This window comes from Pristiophorus japonicus, chromosome 7, assembly GCF_044704955.1.
Source record: "Pristiophorus japonicus isolate sPriJap1 chromosome 7, sPriJap1.hap1, whole genome shotgun sequence".
Taxonomy (NCBI): domain Eukaryota; kingdom Metazoa; phylum Chordata; class Chondrichthyes; family Pristiophoridae; genus Pristiophorus; species Pristiophorus japonicus.
In genome coordinates this window covers 206,918,745-206,941,494 of record NC_091983.1, presented here as the reverse complement: position 1 = coordinate 206,941,494, position 22,750 = coordinate 206,918,745, and the positions used below count along the sequence as shown (strand labels likewise).

The 22,750-nt window shown below is 48.9% G+C and overlaps 1 protein-coding gene across 1 annotated transcript in view; it reads right to left on the bottom strand.

Moving 5' to 3' along the window:
* The window catches only part of LOC139267427 (regulator of microtubule dynamics protein 2), a 218,729-nt gene that overhangs the window by 119,051 nt on the left and 76,928 nt on the right, over window positions 1–22,750 (bottom strand). The window contains exon 4 of the mRNA XM_070885740.1: window positions 10,156–10,216. Coding sequence (XP_070741841.1) covers window positions 10,156–10,216 — 61 coding nt within the window. The remainder of the gene's footprint in view (window positions 1–10,155; window positions 10,217–22,750) is intronic.

Here is a 22,750-nt window from a genome sequence, read left to right as displayed (position 1 = left end):
GCCTCGGCAGACATGGAGGTCTCCCTGACTCCGCGCGCCCCCAGGAACAAAAAGAGGCACCGCCCCAATGAGGCGGAGGGGGAACAACATCCCTCCGCGGAGGAGGCGGTGCCCGCCGCGTGTCCCGCGTCCCCCACCAGCGCCCCCAAATTGCGCTGCAGGCGCGAGGAGTCTTTCCCCGGGGAGGGTGAGGCAGTCGAGGCTGCCCAGCCGCTGCCTCCTGGGGAGGGCGTGGAAGATCTGCCTGTCGTGGGGGGCGTGGGGCCAGTGGAAGAATGCGTAGCCGCCGGGTCGAGCGTCCCGGGGACTGAGGCGGGCGGGGCCGAAAAGGCCGAACCTGAGCCCGCCCGGCTATTATCCAACTTCCCCCGGGAGTCGCTCGACCCGGCAGAAATACAAACAAATAACGATGACACTGTAGATGCTGGGCCGGGGGGTGGCAGCGGGGAGGGGGAGGAACACCCACCCTCGCCCCTTACTTTGGAGCTGGAGCACTTGGAGGGCCTGGGGATTTCCTATGGCCGGGTCTCTCCTTGTTCTCCGGTTCCTGGGGCGGAGGGGGAACCCCTTCCGCTGTCATTTCCCGACCCAGCACCATTTTTAAAAGAGCCCAGTGGGGACTCCTCTGCCGACGATCCTGGGGGTGGGATCGGGGCAGTGCCAGGGCCGGTTGGAGCGGCCGGTTCATTTGCCGTACCTTGTGCGGTCGAGGGGCCGGCTGCTGGCGGCCACCTCCCGGAGGAGGACGGGGACTCGGTGGGGGACGCGGGTGAAGACCTAGAGACCACCGCCAGTGAGGCGGTGGATCTGCTCGCGGCCGCCGCTGAGGCCCTCCTCGTTCCTGCAAAGGAACTCCGGGACTTTTTGGCCCAGAGCCGGGGTCGCCGCGACCAAGCCCGACTGGCCCTGGATAAATGGTCCGAGCCGGAGCTGATCAAGGGGTCCGTCCGCGCCGCCGTTAAAACCTTGGCCGCGGGCGGGCCCTTGACAAAGGAGCAGCACCTTGAGCTGCGCGAGCTCGAGGGACTCCTCGCTGGGCTGCGGAGGGAGCGGAGTTCAACAAAAGACTCCGCTCCCTCCCCCACAATAGGTTAAGGTAGAGGTTGCACTATGCTTTTGCCATGAAGATAACCATAGCCAGCCTCAACATCAACGGCGGCAGAGGGGCACGCCGTAGATTTGACAATTTTTCGCTCCTGCGGGAGGGGAAATATGCGGTGTGCTTCCTGCAAGAAACCCACACCGTTCCGGGAGACGAAGCCACGTGGCTCCTGGAATGGCAAGGAGAGGTCCGCATGAGCCACCTCACCGCCATTTCTAGTGGGGTGGCCATCTTGCTGGGCCCGCATTTTCAGCCGGAGATCTTGGGGGTCGAGGAGCCCGTGCCAGGCCGCTTGCTGCACGTAACGGTTCGCCTGGGGGACGTGCCGCTCCATCTCGTGAACGTGTACGCCCCTCATCCCGGCCCGCAGCAAACGCGCTTCTTTGAAGAGGTGTCCGCTCTTCTTGGCTCCGTCGACGTCGGCGACTGCATTGTCCTCGGGGGGGATTTTAACTGCACCCTCGAGGCGAGGGACCGCTCCGGTGCCCCGCAGTGCATGACGGCGATGGAGAAGTTGAGGGACCTGGTCGGGTCCTTCGACTTGGTGGACGTCTGGCGAAATCTCCACCCCGACTCCAGCGCCTTTACTTGGGTGAGGCCTGGAGTTGGATGGTCTAGAGTCGACCGCCTTTACGTGTCTCGGGCGTACGTTTCCTGCGTCCCGGCGGCCTCCATGCGGCCGGTGCCGTGTTCGGACCACCACCTGGTGTGGGCGGAGCTCGCTTCGCTCCGCGCGAGGACGGGGTCCGCGTACTGGCACTTTAACAACCGGCTGCTGGAGGACGCGCGGTTCCAGGACTCGTTCCGTCGATTCTGGTCCGACTGGAGAAGGAAGCAGGGGGGGCTTCCCCTCCTTGAGGCTATGGTGGGACGTGGGCAAGGCTCACGTCCGCGTCTTCTGTCAAGAGTACGCGAGGGGGTCGACCAAGAGGCGGGCGGCCAGAGTCGGGCGCCTAGAAAAAGAGGTGCTCGACCTGGAAGCCCGTCTCGGTCAAGTCGTCCAGGACCCGGCCCTGCGGACGGTGTACGAAGCGAAGAAGGCCGCGCTGAAGGACCTGCAGCTCGTCGGGTCCCGAGGCGCGTTCGTGAGGTCGCGGATCCGGTTCCTGCGGGATCTGGACCGCGGCTCCCCCTTCTTCTACTCGCTGGAAAAAAGGCAGAGTGTCCGTAAGCAGCTCTTGACGCTGCTGGCCGACGACGGCTCTCTCGTCTCGGATCCGGAGGGCGTCAACAACAGGGTCCGTGAATATTACGGGGCTCTGTTCTCTCCGGATCCGTCCAGCGAGGAAGCGCGTAGAGTTTTGTGGGAGGACCTGCCGAAGGTCAGCCCGGAGGGCGCTGAAAATCTAGAAGCTCCGCTAAGCCTGGCGGAGCTGACCGGTGCCCTCGCCCGGCTCTCGAGGGGAAAATCCCCAGGGCTGGACGGGCTGACCGTGGAGTTCCACAGGGCGTTCTGGGACGTCCTGGGGGGCGACTACGCGCGGGTCCTGGGGGAAAGTCTGGCGACCGGGGAGATGCCCCTCTCTTGGCGCAGGGCAGTCATCGTCCTGCTGCCTAAGAAGGGCGATCTCCGCCTCCTTAAGAACTGGCGCCCGGTCTCCCTCCTCAGCACGGACTACAAAATCTTCGCCAGGGCGATGTCTGCTCGCCTTGGTGCCGTGCTGGACCACATGATCCACCCCGACCAGTCATACACGGTCCCGGGCCGGACGATCCACGACAACATCCATCTGGTCCGGGACCTCATCCATTGCTCCCAGGAGGCTGGTCTGTCGGTCGCCTTCCTATCCCTCGACCAAGAGAAGGCGTTCGACAGGGTGGATCACGACTATCTGCTCGGAACTCTGCGCGCTTTCGGGTTCGGGACGCATTTCGTCGCCCGGATCCGACTTTTGTACGCCGCCGCGGAGTGTCTGATTAAGGTTAACGGGTCCTTGACGGCGCCCCTTCGCTTTAGGAGAGGGGTGCGCCAGGGATGCCCCATGTCCGGCCAGTTATACGCCGTTTGCGTGGAGCCTTTCCTGCGCCTCTTGCGGACGAGGTTGACGGGACTGGCTCTGCAAGGGCCGGGCGTGGAGGTCGTCCTCTCGGCTTACGCCGATGACGTGCTCCTCGCGGTAGAGGATCCCGCTGACCTGCGGAGGATGCGTGAGTGCCAGGAGATTTACTCGGCCGCGTCCTCCGCCAGGATCAACTGGGAGAAATGTTCCGGACTCCTGGTGGGTCAGTGGCGGGTGGACTCCCTGCCGGAGGAGCTCAGGCCTTTTGCCTGGAGCACGACCCATCTCCTCTATCTGGGAGTCTACCTTAGCCCCGACGAGGGAGCCTGGCCGGCGAACTGGCAGGAGCTGGAGGCCAAGGTCGCCGCTCGCCTAGGGCGCTGGACAGGACTGCTCCGAGTGCTGTCCTACAGGGGTCGAGCGCTAGTCATAAACCAGCTGGTGGCCGCAATGCTGTGGTACCGGCTGGTCACTTTGACCCCTCCCCCTGCGTTTGTCGCCAAGATACAGAAGAAGCTGGTGGACTTCTTCTGGAACAACAGGAAGCACTGGGTCTCTGCCGCGGTCTTGAGTCTCCCGCTTGAGGAGGGCGGTCAGTCGTTGGTGTGCGTCAGCGCCCAGCTCGCGACTTTCCGTCTTCAGACCCTGCAGAGATACCTTTACGTCGAGCCCCCTCCTAGGTGGTGTGCTCTGGCGAGGTATTTCTTCCGCCAGCAGCTCGACCTCAATTATGACACGCAGCTCCTGTTTGTGAACTTGGGGGGTGCCAGGACCGCCCTCCGGGAGCTGCCTGTCTTTTACAGGGAACTCATCAGGGTCTGGAACAAAGTCTCCACCAAGCGCAGCTCTCCGCCGGCTGGAGTGGCGGCCGTCCTGCAGGAACCGCTGCTCGGGAATCCGTACCTCCACGGCCGAGGCTTCATGTGGCGGTCGGAAGAGGGGGCTGTGGCTGGTGAGGTGACCAGGGTCAGGGACCTGCTCGATGGCGGAGGAGCGGGCTGGATGGCGCCAGTCACGCTGGCGCGGCGCCTAAATTCTGCCAACGTCCGCCGCGCGGCCGATGCCATCGAGTCGCTAAAAACAGCTCTGGGCCCTGACTCCGTTAGGTGTATCGAGGAGGCTCAAGCACGTGGGGAGATCCCGTCCGAACTGACCCCCGTCCGGACGGAATTCCTCATCGGCGCCAAACCCCGGAACCTCCCTCGGGGGCCGGCGCCTCACAACTTGAGCCGCCTCGGGGAAATCCCCTCCGTGCCTTTCAGTTCCGCGCGGAGGGGTTTCCTGTACGGGCTGCTCCTGCACACCCTCAACTTTGCCATCCTCGCCGGCCGTCCGGACACGCCATGGCGTACCATCTTGCCGTCCGGAGGAGGCGGGGGTCCCCGATGGAGGGCACTCTACGCAGGGGTCCTCCCACTATTCATCGGGGACTTGGCCTGGAGGGTGGTGCACGGAGCAGTGCCGTGCAACAAATTTTTAAGCCGGTTCACGGACTCCCAGGCCGCCTGCAATTTCTGCGGTCTGGAGGAGTCCGTGTTCCATGTTTTTATGGAATGCACGAGGTTGCAGCCCCTGTTCCATTATTTGAAGGGGCTGCTCCTGAAATTCTGGCTGCACTTCAGTCCCACTCTCCTGATCTTTGGGCACCCTGTGCGGAGGGGAGCGGGTAGGTCCGAAGGCCTCCTCGTAGGACTGCTCCTGGGCACGGCCAAGGGTGCCATCAGCCGGTCCAGGCAGCGGGCGGTCGAGGGGGTCGTTCAACCTGACTGCCTGCCTCTCTTCCGCTCTTACATCCGGTCCAGGGTGTCCTTGGAGATGGAGCACGCGGTGTCCACCGGTACGCTCGCGGCCTTCCGCGAGAGGTGGGCACCGGAGGGACTGGAGTGCATCATCACGCCCGGCAACCAAATTTTAATTTGATTTTACGTTTTTTAAGTTTAATTTGTTTTAATTGCCGGTGCTTTTAGTGTCCCCCTTCCCTTTTATAGGGGGCACTGGGGAAAATTGTGAATTTAGTGCCCAAAAAAAAAACCAAAAAAGAAAAACAAAAAAAAAAAAAAACCAAAAAAAAAGGGGGAAAAAAAAAAAAAAAAAAAAAAAAAAAAAAAAAAAAAAAAAAAAAAAAAGGGCCTTGTAAATGTCTGGAGTGTCACCCAGTTCGGGTGGCACCGTTTAATGTTTTTATGTTTTGCAGGTAAACTTAAAAGAGTTTCATGCACAAGGACCCCAGGTCCCTCTGCACCGCAGCATGTTGTAATTTCTCCCCATTCAAATAGTATTCCCTTTTTTTGTTTTTTTTCCCCCAAGGTGGATGACCTCACACTTTCCAACATTGTATTCCATCTGCCAAACCTTAGCCCATTCGCTTAACCTATCTAAATCTCTTTGCAGCCTCTCTGTGTCTTCTACACAACCCGCTTTCCCACTAATCTTTGTTTCATCTGCAAATTTTGTTACACTACACTCTGTCCCCTCTTCCAGGACATCTATGTATATTGTAAACAGTTGTGGTCCCAGCACCGATCCCTGTGGCACACCACTAACTACCGATTTCCAACCCGAAAAGGACCCATTTATCCCGACTCTCTGCTTTCTGTTAGCCAGCCAATTCTCTATCCATACTAATACATTTCCACTGACCCCGCGTACCTTTATCTTCTGCAGTAACCTTTTGTGTGGCACCTTATCGAATGCCTTTTGAAAATCTAAATACACCACATCCATCGGTACACCTCTCTCCACCATACTCGTTATATCCTCAAAGAATTCCAGTAAATTAGTTAAACATGATTTCCCCTTCATGAATCCATGCTGCGTCTGCTTGATTGCACTATTCCTATCTAGATGTCCCACTATTTCTTCTTTAATGATAGTTTCAAGCATTTCCCCCACTACAGATGTTAAACTAACCGGCCTATAGTTACCTGCCTTTTGTCTGCCCCCTTTTTTAAACAGAGGCGTTACATTAGCTGCTTTCCAATCCGCTGGTACCTCCCCAGAGTCCAGAGAATTTTGATAGATTATAACGAATGCATCTGCCATCTCTTTCAATACCCTGGGATGCATTTCATCAGGACCAGGGGACTTGTCTACCTTGAGTCCCATTAGCCTGTCCAGCACTACCCCCCTAGTGATAATGATTGTCTCCAGGTCCTCCCTTCCCACATTCCTGTGACCAGCAATTTCTGGCATGGTTTCTGTGTCTTCCACTGTGAAGACCGAAGCAAAATAATTGTTTAAGGTCTCAGCCATTTCCACATTTCCCATTATTAAATCCCCCTTCTCATCTTCTAAGGGACCAACATTTACTTTAGTCACTCTCTTCCGTTTTATATATCTGTAAAAGCTTTTACTATCTGTTTTTATGATTTGCGCAAGTTTACCTTCGTAATCTATCTTTCCTTTCTTTATTGTTTTCTTAGTCATTCTTTGCTGTCATTTAAAATTTTCCCAATCTTCTATTTTCCCACTAATCTTGGCCACCTTATACACATTGGTTTTTAATTTGAAACTCTCCTTAATTTCCCTGGTTATCCACGGCTGGTTATCCCTTCTCTTACCGCCCTTCTTTTTCATTGGAATATATTTTTGTTGAGTACTATGAAAGAGCTCCTTAAAAGTCCTCCACTGTTCCTCAATTGTGCCACCGCTTAGTCTGTGTTTCCAGTCTACTTTAGCCAACTCTGCCCTCATCCCACTGTAGTCCCCTTTGTTTAAGCATAGTATGCTTGTTTGGGACATTACTTCCTCACCCTCAATCTGTCAGCCCAAACCTCGATTTTAAAGAAATGTAATTATCTAGCATGGCATAAACAGCATGTTCTATTTTATTCTGTAGAAAAAGTCTTTAAATTATAATATATTTCCAACCTTGGTCTCAGATATTTAGAATTGATAAATAAGTCATCTCTCACTAATCCAATCCAAACTATTAAAATTTGGGTTATTTTCAAGTAGACTTGCACTCAGTTTAACAAATTCAGCTGCAAAAATCTTCAACAGGTGAGAATGATTTCAGCGTATGCAGTCCCAAGTTGCTTTGGAATCATCAAGTATAAGCATGGCTTACCACTCTTGCATAAACTAAAAACAGACATGTTGAATTCATTCCAATAGTCTATTATAATCAATATGCAAATTCCTTTCTCTTTCCTCAACATTGCAATCAAGCAGCACTTACTCACCAATAACCTGCTTACCGATGCTCAGTTTGGGTTTCGCCAGGACCACTCGGCTCCAGACGTCCTTACAACCTTGGTCCAAACAAGGACAAAAGAGCTGAATTCCAGAGATGAGGTCAGAGTGACTGCCCTTGAAATCAAGGCAGCATTTGACCAAGTGAGGCGCCAAGGAGCCTAGTAAAACTGAAGTCAATGGGAATCAGAGGGAAAACTCTCCACTGGCTGGAGACATACCTAACACAAAGGAAGATGGTTATGGTAGTTAAGAGATCAATCATCACAGCCCTAGGACATCGCTGCAGGAATTCCTCAGGGCAGTGTCCTAGGCCCAACCATCTTCAGCTGCTTCATCAATGACCTTCCCTCCATCATAAAAGGTCAGAAGTGGGGATGTTCACTGATGACTGCAGTGTGTTCAGTGCCATTCGCAACTCCTCAGATAATGCAGCAGTCCATACCTACATGCAGCAAGATCTGGATGACATTCAGGCTTGGGTTGATAAGTGGCAAGTAACATTCGAGCCATACAAGTGCCAAGCAATGACCATCTCCAACAAGCGAGAGTCTAACGACCACCCCATGACATTCAACGACATTACCATCACTGAATCCCCCAACATCATCATCCTGGGGGGGTCACCATTGACCAGAAACTTAACTGGACCAGCCACATAAATACTTTGGCAACAAGAGTATGTCAGAGGCTGGGTATTCTGCGTTGGGTGTCTCACCTCCTGACTCCCCAAAGCCTTTCCACAATCTACAAGGAACATGTCAGGTGTGTGATGGAATACTATCCACTTGCCTGGAAGAGTGCAGCTCCAACAACACTCAAGGAGCTCGACACCATCCAGGACAAAGCAGCCCGCTTGATCGGCAGCCCATCCGTTACTTTAAAGATTCACTCCCTCCATCATTGACGTACTATGGCTGCAGTGTGTACCATGTACAAGATGCACTGCAGCATCTCACTAAGGTTTCTTTGGCAGCACCTCCAAAACCCGCAACCTGTACCACCCAGAAGGACAAGGGCAGCAGGCACATGGGAACACCACCACCTCCATGTTCCACTCCAAATCACACACTATCCTGACTTGAAAGTATGTCGCCCTTCCTTCATCATTGCTGGGTCAAAATCGTGGAACTTCCTCTCCAACAGCACTGTGGGAGAACCAGCCCCACAAGGACTGCAACTGTTCAAGAAGGTAGCTCAGCACCATCTTCTCGAGGGCAATTAGGGATGGGCAATAAATGTGGCCTTGCCAGTGACGCCCACATCCCAAGAACGAATTTAAAAAATAAAATAATTTTGAAAACCTGCAACGATTCCATTTAATGAAAAATTGCTGTCATGTAGACTGTAAAAGTTGGGGAGTTGGCACATTATAAATAGTAAACACGTAATACCAGAGGTGCAGCAGTATAATGAATGTTTTGGAAACAGTGATAACACAACTTAGCTTATTTGAAAATTGATGAGTCACTGAAAATTTAATTTCCGAATCAGATTTTATTGAATTAATTGCAGCTTCATGGGGAAACATGTAGCTCATTTTGCAGATCAATTAATCAAAATACAGAAATGAATTTTTCATTATATTTTCAACATGGCTGTAAAGATACAGCTTTAACCTAGCATTTTCAAAGTAGCTTCCGTATCTAGAATGTACTCTGTGGGACAAAGCAGCAATTAGGTACACATATTAGCTCTTTTTGAAGTCACATGCTGTTACAACAGTTAATCATAGCTGAAGTAGAGGTTACATCAGCACACGCTGAGTTTGTGGTGGCCTAATGAGAAAGTCCTTGTGCACAATATATAGTTCCTATAACCAGACAGGAACTCTAGATGGATCCACATCCTGTTAACTTGTCACTATGTTCCCAGTTTTATTAGCAAATTATTTGGAGGCTCTATTTACAAACGCACACATACACTCGAGAAAGTAAAACGTAACATTTTGATAATTACCCCCGCTAATGTACATTTCAGCAAAAATTACTTTAATACTCTTTATCTGGGGAGCATGAGTACACTCTATCAAGTATAAAATTCTCTTCAGATCTCCCAAATTAATGAAATAATAATGGAAACACTACATTAAATTTCTAACATTTTTAACTGCATGAGTTTTATTTTTAAAATATCAATAATTTTGCTTAAAGGACCTTAAGATGGCCTCAGTTAAATTGTCAGGGCTGCAATGATATTATATATTAATAAGTATTTAATTAAAATTAAGGTGAAAGGAGAAGCTATAAAAATGGTTTAAGGAGATTACATAGTAATTACAGCACAAAAACAGGCCATTCGGCCCAACTGGTCAATTCCGGTGTTTATGCTGTCTCCCACCTTACTTCATCTCACCCTATCAACATGTCCTTCTATTCCTTTCTCCCTCATGTAATTATCTAGCTTGCCCTGAAATGCATCTCTGCTGTTGCCCTCAACTATGTGGCAGTAAGCCAATCATATATAAAGCTGTTCAACATACTATCAGGAAAATGGTGTGCAGCAGCACTGCAATGCAGCTATATTTCTCCACATCGGCTTATTTCAAACAGTTTTAAAACAAGTCAGGTTTTGTATTAAGAAAAATACATCATTATTTGTACAAATTATTACCGACAGAATTATCAAGTGATACTCCCAAAAATAACTTGATCTTGCTAGGATGGTACAGTAAAATTCTAGGTTTGAGGTATAGAAACTGTGAAAATTTGACAAAGAAAGGTTTCTTACAACATAACATGGCCACAAATGGATATAGATAGAAATAGTTTGGAGTTTTAGAATGTTATAGTAATTAATGGTATAACAGGCATTCTCTACTGTACATTCAATATTTGCTGTGGGGTTATTCAGACTTACCACATGTGGCTATCAGCACTCTGAGGGCCCAGATCAACTGCATTCATAGCTATCTCCTTACCTGGAAAGAATATTGTGAACACTTTAATATCATCATGCTGTCTCTACAATTTATCAAAGCTGGAGCATTTAGGATTTACTCCAAAATACATTTATATAAGTAAAAACAGACCAAGTCAAATTATAGATGTGTTTTCAATAGTTTTCAAACTGTGAAGCATGAGGCCGATTCAAGAGGGGCACATTTGTGATGCTTTGCTCCAGCTTCCTCAATTTACAAATAATGAACCAAAAATAGATACCAATGATAAGCTTCTTGAGACTATTGATACGATAGAAATTACCACCAACTGCAGGAGAAAGGAAAATTACAAACCAATATTTTGGACTTAAACAAGACCAACTGTGAAAGGACGAGGAAGGAATTGACTGCAATAAGTTTGTTGGAAAATTTACAGACCAACAGCATAATCCATTCAAGTAAGTAATCGGTGGATTATAAACCCCTGAAAGGCAAAAGGCTACAAGAGTGATTAGGATCAGTACAAAACAAAAGGCAGCAGTTTATGCAAAGAAAAAATACAAAATATAATAGCAAGAATGATAAATGGCAGGATTATAGAAGGCAACATAAGAATACCAAAATAATAATGAGGGCAAAGAGAGAGGAAGAAGGAAAATGATGCATATGAGCCCATATTTTACCAGACCAATAAAATCGGAGTTGTGTTGGATTATGGCACAGGTATACCCATCCTGATAGCGGAGAGAGCTGGCCTTGTCTAATTTTGTGAGGTAAGCTCTTCGCTTTCATTAGGAGAAAGCCTCACTGCACATTGAAACCATGCAGGGAGTCAGACTAGAATAATTATTGACTGCCGGTTACAAAATCGGTTCCTAAAGAGCTGCCTTAAAGGTGAAATAATTTGGGGGTCTGTAAACCAACCCTTTACTGTATCAGCATCTAAAAGAAAAAGGACTTGCATTTATATAGTGCCTTTCACGACTACCGGACATCCCAAAGCACTTTACAGCCAATGAAGTACTTTTAGAAGTATAGTCACTGTTGTAATGTAGGAAAAGCGGCAGCCAATTTATGCACAGCAAGCTCCCACAAACAGCAATGTGATAATGACCAGATAATCTGTTTTTGTTATGTTGATTGAGGGATAAATATTGGCCAGGACACCGGGGATAACTCCCCTGCTCTTCTTCGAAATAGTGCCATAGGATCTTTAACGTCCACCCGAGAGAGCAGGCAGGATCTCAGTTTAATGTCTCAGAAAGACGGCAGCTCTGACAGTGCAGCACTCTCTCAGTACTGCAGTGGAGTGTCAGCCTAGACTTTTGTACTCAAGTCTCTGGAGTGGAACTTGAACCCACAACTTTCTGACTCAGAGGCGAGGGTGCTACCCACTGAGCCAGTTCAAGAAGACAGCCCAACACAGGGCAATTAGTAATAGGCAATAAATTCCATGAATAAAAATAAGTGGCACATAAGAACATAAGAAATAGGAGCAGGAGTAGCCCACCCGACCCCTCGAGCCTGCTCCGTTATTTAATAAGATCATGGCTGATCTGATCATGGACTCAGCTCCACTTCCCTGCCCGCTCCCCATATCCTTTTATTCCCTTATCGCTCAAAAATCTGTCTATCTCCGCCTTAAATATATTCGATGATCCAGCCTCCACAGCTCTCCGAGGCAGAGAATTCCATAGAATTACAACTCTCTAAGAGAAGAAATTCCTCCTTATTTCAGTTTTAAATGGGCGGCCCCTTATTCTGAGACTATGTCACCTAGTTTTAGTTTCTCCTACGAGTGGAAATATCCTCTCTGCATCCACCTTGTTGAGCCCCCTCATTATCTTATATGTTTCGATAAGATCATCTCTCATTCTTCTGAACTCCAATGTGTATAGGCTCAACCTATCTTCATCAGTCAACCCCCTCATCTCTGGAATCAATCTAGTGAACCTTCTCTGAACAGCCTCCAATGCAAGCATATCCTTGCTTAAATACAGAGACCAAAACTGCACGCTGTACTCCAGGTATGGCCTCACCAATACCCTGTACAGTTGTAGTAGGACGTATCTACTTTTATATTCTATCCCCCTTGCAATAAAGGCCAACATTCCATTTGCCTTCCTGATTACTTGCTGTACCTGCATACTAACTTTTTGTGTTTCATGCACAAAGACCCCCAGGTCTCTCTGTACTGAAGCACTTTGCAATTTTTCTCCATTTAAATTATAATTTGCTTTTCTATTTTTTCTGCCAAAGTGGATAACCTCAGATTTTCCCACATTATACTCCATCTGCCATATTTTTGTCCATTCACTTAGCCTGTCTAAATCCCTTTGCAGATTTTTTGTGTCCTCCTCACAATTTGCTTTCCCATCCATCTTTGTATCATCAGCACACTTGGCTACATTACACTCGGTCCCTTCATCCAAGTCATTCATATAGATTGCAAATAGTTGAGGCCCCAGCACCAATCCCTACGGCACCCCACTAGTCACTGTTGGCCAACCGGAACATTACCCATTTATCCCGACTCACTGTTTTCTGTTAGTTAGCCAAACCGCTATCCATGCTAATACATTACCCCCAACCCAGTGAACTTTTATCTTATGCAGTAACCTTTTATGTGAAACCTTATTGAATGCCTTCTGGAAATCCAAATACACCAAATCCATTGGTTTCCCTTCATCATTATAGGCAGTCCCTCGGAATCGAGGAGTACTTGCTCCCACTCCCAAAGTGAGTTCTTTGATGGCTGAACAGTCCGATATGAGAGCCACAGACCCTGTTGCAGGTGGGACAGACATTCATCGAGGGAAGGGGTCGGTGGGGCTGGTTTGCCGCGCGCTCCTTCCGTGCCTGCGCTTGGCCTCTTCGTGCTCTTTGCGTTGAGACTCTAAGAGCTCGATGCCCTCCCGGATGGACTTTCTCCACCTCGGGCTGTCTGTGGCCAGAGTCTCCCAGGTGTCAGTGGTGATGTCGCACTTTACTAATGAGGGTGTCCTCATAATATTTCCGCTGTCCTCCTTTGGCTCGTTTACTATGAAGGAGCTCCGCATAAAGCATTTGCTTAGGGAGTCTCGTATCTGGCATGTGTACTATGCGTTCCCCTTATCCACCCTGCCTGTTACATCCTCAAAGAACTCCAGCAAATTTGTTAAACATAAGGAAAACAAAAGACCTGGGTAGGCTGCATGCCCACACTATATCTCAATTATATGGGTAAGGGATTAGTATCTTACTGGGTCTTCCTTCAAATTCAAATTGATGCAGGAGCACATTCACTACATCCATTGTGAGCACCTCAGACATCACAGCATGGAAAAACAAGAAACTGTAAGGGATGCAGTCGACAACAATGATTTTGAAGACTTTGGCCAGTCTGTAGAGTCACAACTGCCTAAGTGGTCCAAACAATAGGATTGTTGCTCGAGTGTCCCAATGGAGTGCTCAACAATAAGGAGTATATTTTTGAGCTGCTGCTGTGCAGGAGTTTCTAACTGGCTCTGGTCATTCTGTCTACATCCTGAAATGATGGAGGTACCATGGATAGCTGTATAATAAAGTGACATGTCTGCTGCCTGGATAACAGGGTTAATTTGAACCCTTCCTTTACATGTATGTACTTGAGTTGCCCCAAGCAGGGCCTTCTCCTTGAACTGCTGTAGTTGTGCTGATGGTGCTTCCACAATGGTGTTAGGGAGGGATTTCCACGATTATGAAACAATGACGTACATCCACATCAAGGTGGAGTGTGATTTGAAGGGGAATTTGGAGACAATAGTGTTCTCAGGATCTTGCTGCTCTCGTCCTTCTCAGTGTTATGATTCCAGTGTTGAAAGTTGTTGTCAAAGTAAGGTGTGTAATTTGCTGCAGTGCATCTTATACATAGCATATACTGTAGTCACAGTGCACTGGTGAATACTTGGTCGTTAGGCACCTACAGGACAGCGTGACCTTCCAGCTTGGTGCAGGCAGATGTCAGTCAGAATGATTAACATGGAGCAGGAACAGAGTGTCTGGTTTCTTGCTATTTTCTTTGTTTATGTCAGGATCTACTACTCGAGACTAGCTGTATGTGAACTATGCCCAACACTGACACAGACCTACTTAAGCCTATGTCACTACACAACAGCAATAACTTTCAGCTGCCATGAGATTTTCAAAGCCATTAAGTTTCTGAATACGAAACATTAAAAATAAATTCATCTCAGAATACACTGCATTAAAGTCATCACTTTATTGAAAGATTCCCCCCAGTCTGACTTAGAATGGCTTCAGTATCTTAGATGAAATGTTGTTAATACTGCAATGCAATTGGGGCGAGTTTTTTTTTGTTATAATACATTTGGAGGGAGAGAATAAAATTAGAGATAAGTTTTGAATAATACAGTTGAATAACAAAAGTAGAAAATAACCAATAAAAGAGAAAAATAAAGACTGAACTAGTACTCACGATTACAATCAATACAATCAACACAAATATTGGTTACAACATATTGGGCCCAAGTTTCCACATGATTTGCGCCTGATTTTTAGGAGCAACTGGTGGAGAACGGACTATCTTAGAAATCGCAATTCTCCACATTTTTTTTTCTGTAGTTCTAGTCAGGTAGAACAGTTCTACTTTGGAACAGAATTTTTTTCTTCAAAAGGGGGCGTGTCCGGCCACTGACGCCTGATTTGAAAGTTTCCACAGTGAAAACGTACTCCAAACTAACTTAGAATGGAGCAAGTGAAGATTTTTGTAGAACTGAAAAAACCTGTTCTACACATTAAAAAATCAGGCGCAGGTTACAAATTAAGCGTCCAGAACGAGGTGGGGGGGGGGAAGGGAAGTTATTAAATTCTACAATAAATCCTTATTTATACTTCTACAAATATTATACAAATAAATCCAACCTGAATAAACATTTATAAGCAAAGAAAAGATTAAATAAACCATCTTCCTACCTGTGTGAAGGCACGGAGAATGCTGCAGTCAGCCTGAGGCGCCCGTTCTTCCCGCGGGGGGGGGGGGGTGAAAAGAGAGCAGGAGGCGCCCGTTCTTTCCCGCGGGGGGGGGGGGGAGGAGGCGCCCGTTCTTCCCGCGGGAGGGGTAGGAGCGCCCGTTCTTCCCGCGGGGGGGGGGGGGGGGGGAAGAGGAGGCGCCCGTTCTTTCCCGCTGGGGTGGGAGGAGGCGCCCGTTCTTCCCACGGGGGGAGGTGGGGGGGGGGGGAAAGAGAGGAGACAGTGAGAAGGCTGCAAGTGCTGATGTGCTGATGACAATGTGCTTTTACTAAAAAAAAATTTAAAAAATTAAACAGCTACAAAGAACTATAAAAATGGCCGAGTGCCAATGTTTTTTTCACACTGCACATGCGCGAATGCTCCAACGCGCACGCGCAGCGTTGCCGGCAGGAAAAAAACTAATTTAAATAGTACCCTCCCCCTCCCACTTACAAAATCGGTGCGAGTGTAGGCTCCGCCCCCTTGGGCGCCGCGCCAGGCAGACAAGGAGCTGCAGGGCGCTCCAGAATCGCGATTTTTTTTTTTAGGCGCTGTTTTAGGCGCGAAAAACGGGCGCCCAGCTCGGAGGGGCGCCCGTTTTTTATCGTGTGGAAACTTGGGCCCAAAGAGAGGCAAGAAATGTTATTTTAAAGACATACACATACATGTTTAATTTATTATCTTAAATATTGTGTCAGCTTGGCTCAGTTGATGACATTCTCATCTCTGGGTCGGAAAGTTGTACATTGTAGTAAACAGTGAGGAGAATAATAGCAGACTTCAAAAGACATAGACAGACTGGTGAAATGAGCAGACGCATGGCAGATGAAATGTAATGCAAAGAAGTGTGGGGTAATCCATTTTGGCTGGAAAAATGTGATGGAATATAAATTAAATGCCATAATTTTAAAAGGGGGTGCAGGAAGAGAGACCTGGGGGGTGTATGTACACAAATTATTGAGATGGCTGTTAGAAAGCCTCTGGGATCCTTAGCTTTATAAATAGTGGCATAGAGTACAAAAGCAAGCAAGTTATGCTAAATCTTTATAAAACACTAGTTAGGATCCAACTGGAGTATTACTCCCACTTCTGGGCAGCAAGCTTTAGGAAGGATGTTAAGGCCTTGGAGAGGGTGCAGAGGAGATTTATCAGAATGGTATCGGGGCTGAGAGACCTGGGGGGTGAATGTACACAAATTATTGAAGGTGGCAGAACAAGTTGAGATGGCGGTTAGAAAGCCTCTGGGATCCTTGGCTTTATAAAGAGGCTTAGAGTACAAAAGCACGCAAGTTATGCTAAATCTTTATAAAACAGTTTGGTGGAGAGACTGGAGAAACTGGGGCGATTCTCTTTAGAGCAGAGAAAGTTAAGATGAGGTTTGATACAGGTGTTCAAGATCATAAAGGGTTTTGATAGAGTAAATAAGGAGAAACTATTTCCAGTGCCAGAAGAGTTGGTAGCCATCGGGCACAGATTTAGGGTAAGTGGCAAAAGAACCAGAGGCAACATGAGTGAAAAATATTTTATGCAGCAAGTTATGATGATCTGGAATGCCCTGTCTGAAAGGATGATGGAAGTAAATTCAACAGTATCCCTCAAAGGGAATTAGATAAATACTTGAAGTGAGAATATTTACAGGGCTATGGGGAAAGAGCAGGGGTCTATGACTAATCAGACAGACCTTCCAAAGAATCGGCACAGGCACAATGGGCCGAATGATCTCCTTCTGTGGTGTATGTTTCTATGATTCAGGCCCCAAATTGGGACTTGAGCTCATAAATAAGGCCAACCGTCCAGTGCAGTATTGAAAGATGATGTTCTTTGAATGAGACATTAAACCATCTAAACCATAAGATATGGGGTGACCTTCCACATATAGGCCTTAATGCCTACCTCTCCACTCCCACTCCCTCTCCCCTGCATCTGCTCTGTAAAATTGCTTGTGTAGCACCCAATCTAAAATAAGCAGTTATTTCCTTCAGTTAAACATTGGGAAGACTGAAGCCATCATTTTTGGTGCCCTCCACAAACCTTTGCCACTAACCCCATCCTCCTCTCCACCAGTGTCTCACCCTGAACTAGATCGTTTGCAATTTTAGTGTACTGCCTAACCCTGCAGTTGAGGTTCCAACCACATATCTTCTTCATTATATAGGGCTGGACATTCGGCTCATTTGCGCCCCATTTAACACCTCAGCGGGGCGCAAAATGGATGTTTTGGGCATGAAATGAGGCGCACAAGATTTTGCGCACGGGTGGAATTTTCGGCAATGGTTTTGCCGCGACGCTAAAACTTAGCGTCCGCCCGCTGTTTTGACCGTTTGGATGATGTAAATCGTCGTACTTCACTGCACTAGCGCCCCGGGCTGAACTTTCGAGCATGTCACCCGATTTAGCATCCATCCGTGAACCCGCCAAGAAAAACCAGTCGGACCAGGGCGCTAACGGCACCATTTTGAAAACGGAGGAGAAAGTTGCAGTTGTCAGTGATTAAAAGCATTACGAGAAGAATGCTGCGTTACTGCATACTTTTGATTGTGAAGTTTGAGAGTTTCTACTTTGTTTTAAAGGACATTTTAAAAGATGGGGGCCATGATATGTCAGGTGCTATCTTGGTTGCTATATTCATAGGGCATCGAGCTGGAAGAAGGCTTATTGATGATCATTTTCAACGTAAGCGAAGAGGTTGCAGACAAATGGGGAGGAGACCTTACCTCCTCACGATTTTACAGGGAAACTTGCTCATACCTGCAGCTCTCTGAGGCACAGTGCGTTAGAAGGCTGCGCTTCCGAAGAGAAGTGGTCACAGAGATATGCCAGCTCATACAGGCAGACCTACAGCCTACCAGTGGCAACAGGACTGCACTGCCCATGGAGGTGAAGGTGACTGCAGCACTTGCCTTCTATGTCTCCGGCTCCTTTCAAGCATCAGCGGGGGACATATGCTGCATCTCGCAGCATGCTACACATGCATTCTCCAGGTGACTACTGCACTGTACGCAGGATGGAGTTCATAAACTTCCCAATGACCAAGGAGACCCAAAGTGAGAGGGTTGTAGGTTTTGGACAATTTGCTGGCTTCCCCAAGGTTCAGAGTGCCATTGACTGTATGCATATCACCCTAAGAGCACCTTTAAAAAATCCAGAGGTTTACTGAAATCAGAAGGGATTCCACTCCATGAACGTACAGATCGTCTGCGACCATTCAGCGCATCATGGCAGTTAATGCCCAATATCCAGGGAGCACCCATGATGCTTTCATCTTGCGTGAGAGCAGTGTCTCACACATGTTCCAGCGTCAACCACAAGGTCAGAGCTGGATGCTCGAGGCCAAAGGTTACGGTCTCGCCACCTGACTCATGACCCCACTCTGGAACCCTCAGATAGAAGTTGAGCACCGCTAAAATGGGAGCCATGCAACCACACGCAACATAGTTGAACAAACAATTGGAGTGCTCAAGCAGCGCTTCCGATGTCTGGACCACTCTGGAGGTTGCCTTCAATATTTCCCTCAGCGGGTCTCTGAGTTCATTGTGATGTGCTGCATGCTACACAACTTAGCCATCATGAGGGAATAGGATTTGCCCATGGGGATTGCAGGACCACCTCTGGAGAGGGGGAGGTGGGGAGAAGGGTGGTGGAGGAAGAGGAGCCTGGCGAGGTGCCACCATCACCCCTACTACAACCACAGGGGAGGCAACGTGGAAATGCAAAAGCCTTATGTCAGCAGCTCATAATTGAACGCTTTGCTTGAAAGTGAATGGTACATTTGACTGTTGCCTAGCCACTCTATCCCACCATGTGACTATTCCCCCTTATTCTGCAAATGAGACACTACACAGGAATGGCTACGGTGAACAAAATAATTTATTAAACATTATAAACTTGTGAAACTAATAAAATAACATAAATTAGTTGCATCCAGCAGTGTGATCATTTAACAATAACAACATGATGAACAACATAAATCAGAACATAAAACATAGGATGCATCAACAACAGAATGCAGCAACCCCTTCCCCACTATTTTTTACCACCAGATTTCCCCCGCCCCCCCTGCCCTTTGCCTCCCTTGCTCACTGCTCCTAAACCAAAGTGGCACCATGGTGGCGTGCAACAACGTTGCCAGAGCGCTGCTGTGTTGTGGGGAGGAGACAATGGAGACGCCACCTGCAGACACACTGGACCAGCTCGTGGCACGGAAGGCCCGGCTTCTGACTGGCAAGCCTCTTCATCTGCATCGATAGTCACAGGTGCTTTGGGTTTGGGTGTAACACTGGGGAACACAGAGAGTATGGCAGGAAGGTTTATGGACTGCATCACCTGCCCAAGCTGAGGCAGAGCTTATGCCTGTGATGTACCATATTCGGCAAGGCTTCGTGCCACTCTCTCCAGGATTCCAGTATCACTGCTAGAGGCCACCAGCGGAGTGTGGGCATTGATGGCCTCACAGCTTGCACCGACAATCTGCGACCTTACCTTCATTATGGACGCAGGGAGATTCTCGATGGACGCGGGAATCCTATCCAAGCCATCAAGGAGCTGACGGGTGAGCTGGATGCTCTCCCTGGACAGTCATTATTGTGTTCCTAACGCAGATGAGGCTGCACACAGGGAAGTTAAAGTAACAGTGACCTCAGTCTTTAATAAGATACTCCAGAGTGAGGAACAGGCCTTAGGGGCCGGCTTATATACAGTGCTCCCAAGGGATGCTGGGATCCCTTGGGACTTCAGGGGATGAGCTCCTTGGTGGCAGAACATGGGAGTGCATGCTTTACAGATACACATCACTCCCCCCCCCCCCCCCCCCCCAAAGTCAAAGTGAAAACTATTTACAAGGTGAAGCGGTCGGGAGCCTTTCTTTCCCTGGTGGACTGCCTCGGTAAAAATGTCTATTCTGGTGTGTTGGCTGTGCCCTCGCTGGGCTGGCGTGTTGTTGGCCCTGCAGGACTGCTAGGTGAGCCTGGCCTTGCTGGGCTGTTGGGCGTGATGGGTTCGATTTCCTGGTCCGGCGTGGTTTCGTTGATCCTTTGGGTGTGTGTTGTGGGCTCGAAAAAGGTGGTGCCTGCTGTGGGTTGTTCAGGCAGTCTGTGAACCGCAGCCTCGTTTGGTCCAGGTGCTTTCTGCAAATTTGTCCATTGTCTAGTTTGACTACAAACACCCTATTCCCTTCTTTAGCTATCACCGTGCCCGCGATCCACTTGGGACCATGTCCATAGTTGAGCACATACACAGGGTCATTCAGATCAATTTCCCGTGGCACAGTGACACGACCATCGTTTACATTTTGTTGCTGCTGCCTGCTCTCTACCTGATCATGCAGGTTGGGGTGAACCAGCGAGAGTCTCCTTTTCATGAGTAGCTCAGCTGGGGACACCCCTGTGAGCGAGTGGGGTCTCGTGCGGTAGCTGAGCAGTACTCAGGACAGGCGGGTTTGGAGTGAGCCTTCTGTGACTGGTTTAAGGCTGTTTGATGGTTTGTACTGCCCGCTCTGCCTGCCCATTGGAGGCTGGTTTAAACGGGGCCGAGGTGACATGTTTGATCCTATTACGGGTCATGAATTCTTTAAATTCAGCACTGGTGAAACATGGCCCGTTGTCACTGACCAGTATGTCAGGCAGGCCCTGGGTGGCAAACATGGCCCTCAGGCTTTCAATGGTGGCGGTGGCGGTGCTTCCCGACATTATTTCACATTCAATCCATTTTGAAAAAGCATCCACCACCACCAGGAACATTTTACCGAGAAACGGGCCCGCCTAGTCGACATGGATCCTCGACCATGGCCTGGAGGGCCAGGACCACAAACTTAGTGGTGCCTCTCTGGGAGCGTGGCTCAACTGAGCACATACACTGCATTGCCGTACACAGGACTCGAAGTCAGAGTCGATACCGGGCCACCACACGTGGAATCTGGCTCTCGCTTTCATCACTACTATACCCGGGTGTGTGCCATAGAGATCAGAGATGAACGCCTCCCTGCCCTTTTTTGGTAGCACTACGCGGTTACCCCACAACAGGCAGTCTGCCTGAATGGACAGCTTGTCCTTTCGCCGCTGGATGGCTTGATTGGCTCTTGCATTTCAACGGGGATGCTGGCCCAGCTCCCATGCAGCACACAGTTTTTTTTACTAGGGACAGCAGAGGATCTTGGCTGGTCCAAGTCCTAATCTGGTGGGCCATGACAGGTGATTTATCATTGTCAAACGTTTCCATGACCATCAAAAGTCTGCGGGCTGCGCTACCATCAAAATGTTTTCAGGCTGCGCCATTTCCACCCCCGTGGTGGGCAATGGTAGCCGACTGTGAGCATCCGTACAGTTCTCAGTGCCTGGCCTGTGGCGGATGGTACAGTTGTACACTGATAGCGCGAGTGCCCACCTTTTTATGCGGGTTGAGGCATTAGTATTTATCCCCTTGTTTTCAGCGAACTGGGATGTGAGGGCTTGTGATCGGTTTCCAGCTCAAATTTGAGGCCAAACAGGTACTGATGCATTTTCTTTACCCTGAACACACACGCTAATGCCTCTTTCTCAATCATGCTGTCGGCCCTCTCCGCCTTAGACAAGCTCCAGGAGGCATAGGCGACAGGTTGCAACTTCACCGCAACATTAGCTTGTTGTAATACACACCCGACTCTGTACGATGACGCGTCACATGCTAGCACAAGTCTTTTACATGGGTTATACAATACAAGCCGCTTGTTGGAGCATAAAATGTTTCTGGCTTTCTCAAAAGCAATTACTTGTTTTTTTTCCCCATACCCAGTTCTCACCTTTGCGCAATAACACATGTAGGGGCTCTAAAAGGGTGCTTAACCCCGGTAGGAAGTTACCAAAACAGTTGAGGAGTCCCAGAAACGATAACAGCTCCATGACGTGCTGTGGCCTGGGCGCATTCCTGATAGCCTCTGTCTTGGCGTCTGTGGGCCAAATGCCATCCGCCGTGATCTTTCTCCCCAAAAACTGAATTTCTGTTGCCATGAAGACGTATTTCGACCTCTTCAGCCGCAGCCCTACGCGATCCAGTCGCTGGAGGACCTCCTCCAGGTTTTTTCGGTGCTTGGCGGTGTCCCGACCCGTGACCAATATGTCGCCCTGAAAGACCACCATGTGTGGTACCTTTTTGAGTAGGCTCTCCATGTTTCTCTGGAAGATCGCTGGAGCCAACCGAATTCCAAACGGGCATCTGTTGTAGATGAACAGCCCCTTTGCGTGTTGATGCAGGTGAGGCTCTTTGAAGACTCTTCCAGCTCCTGCGTCATGTTGGCCGAAGTCAGGTCGAGCTTGGTGAACGTCTTGCCACTTGCCAGCGTCGTAAATAGGTCGTCTGCCTTAGTTAGTGGGTATTGGTCCTGGAGCGAGAAATGATTAATAGTTACTTTATAATCGCCGCAAATCCTGAATGTGCCAGCAACTTTTGAGTACTGGAACAATCGGGCTGGCCCACTCGCTGAATTCCACTGGGGAGATGATGCCCTCGCGTTGCAGCCTGTCCAGCTCGATTTCCACTCTCTCCCTCATCATGTGAGGTACCGCTCGCGCCTTGTGGTGAATGGGGTCGTGCCTCTGAGACCAAGTGGATCCG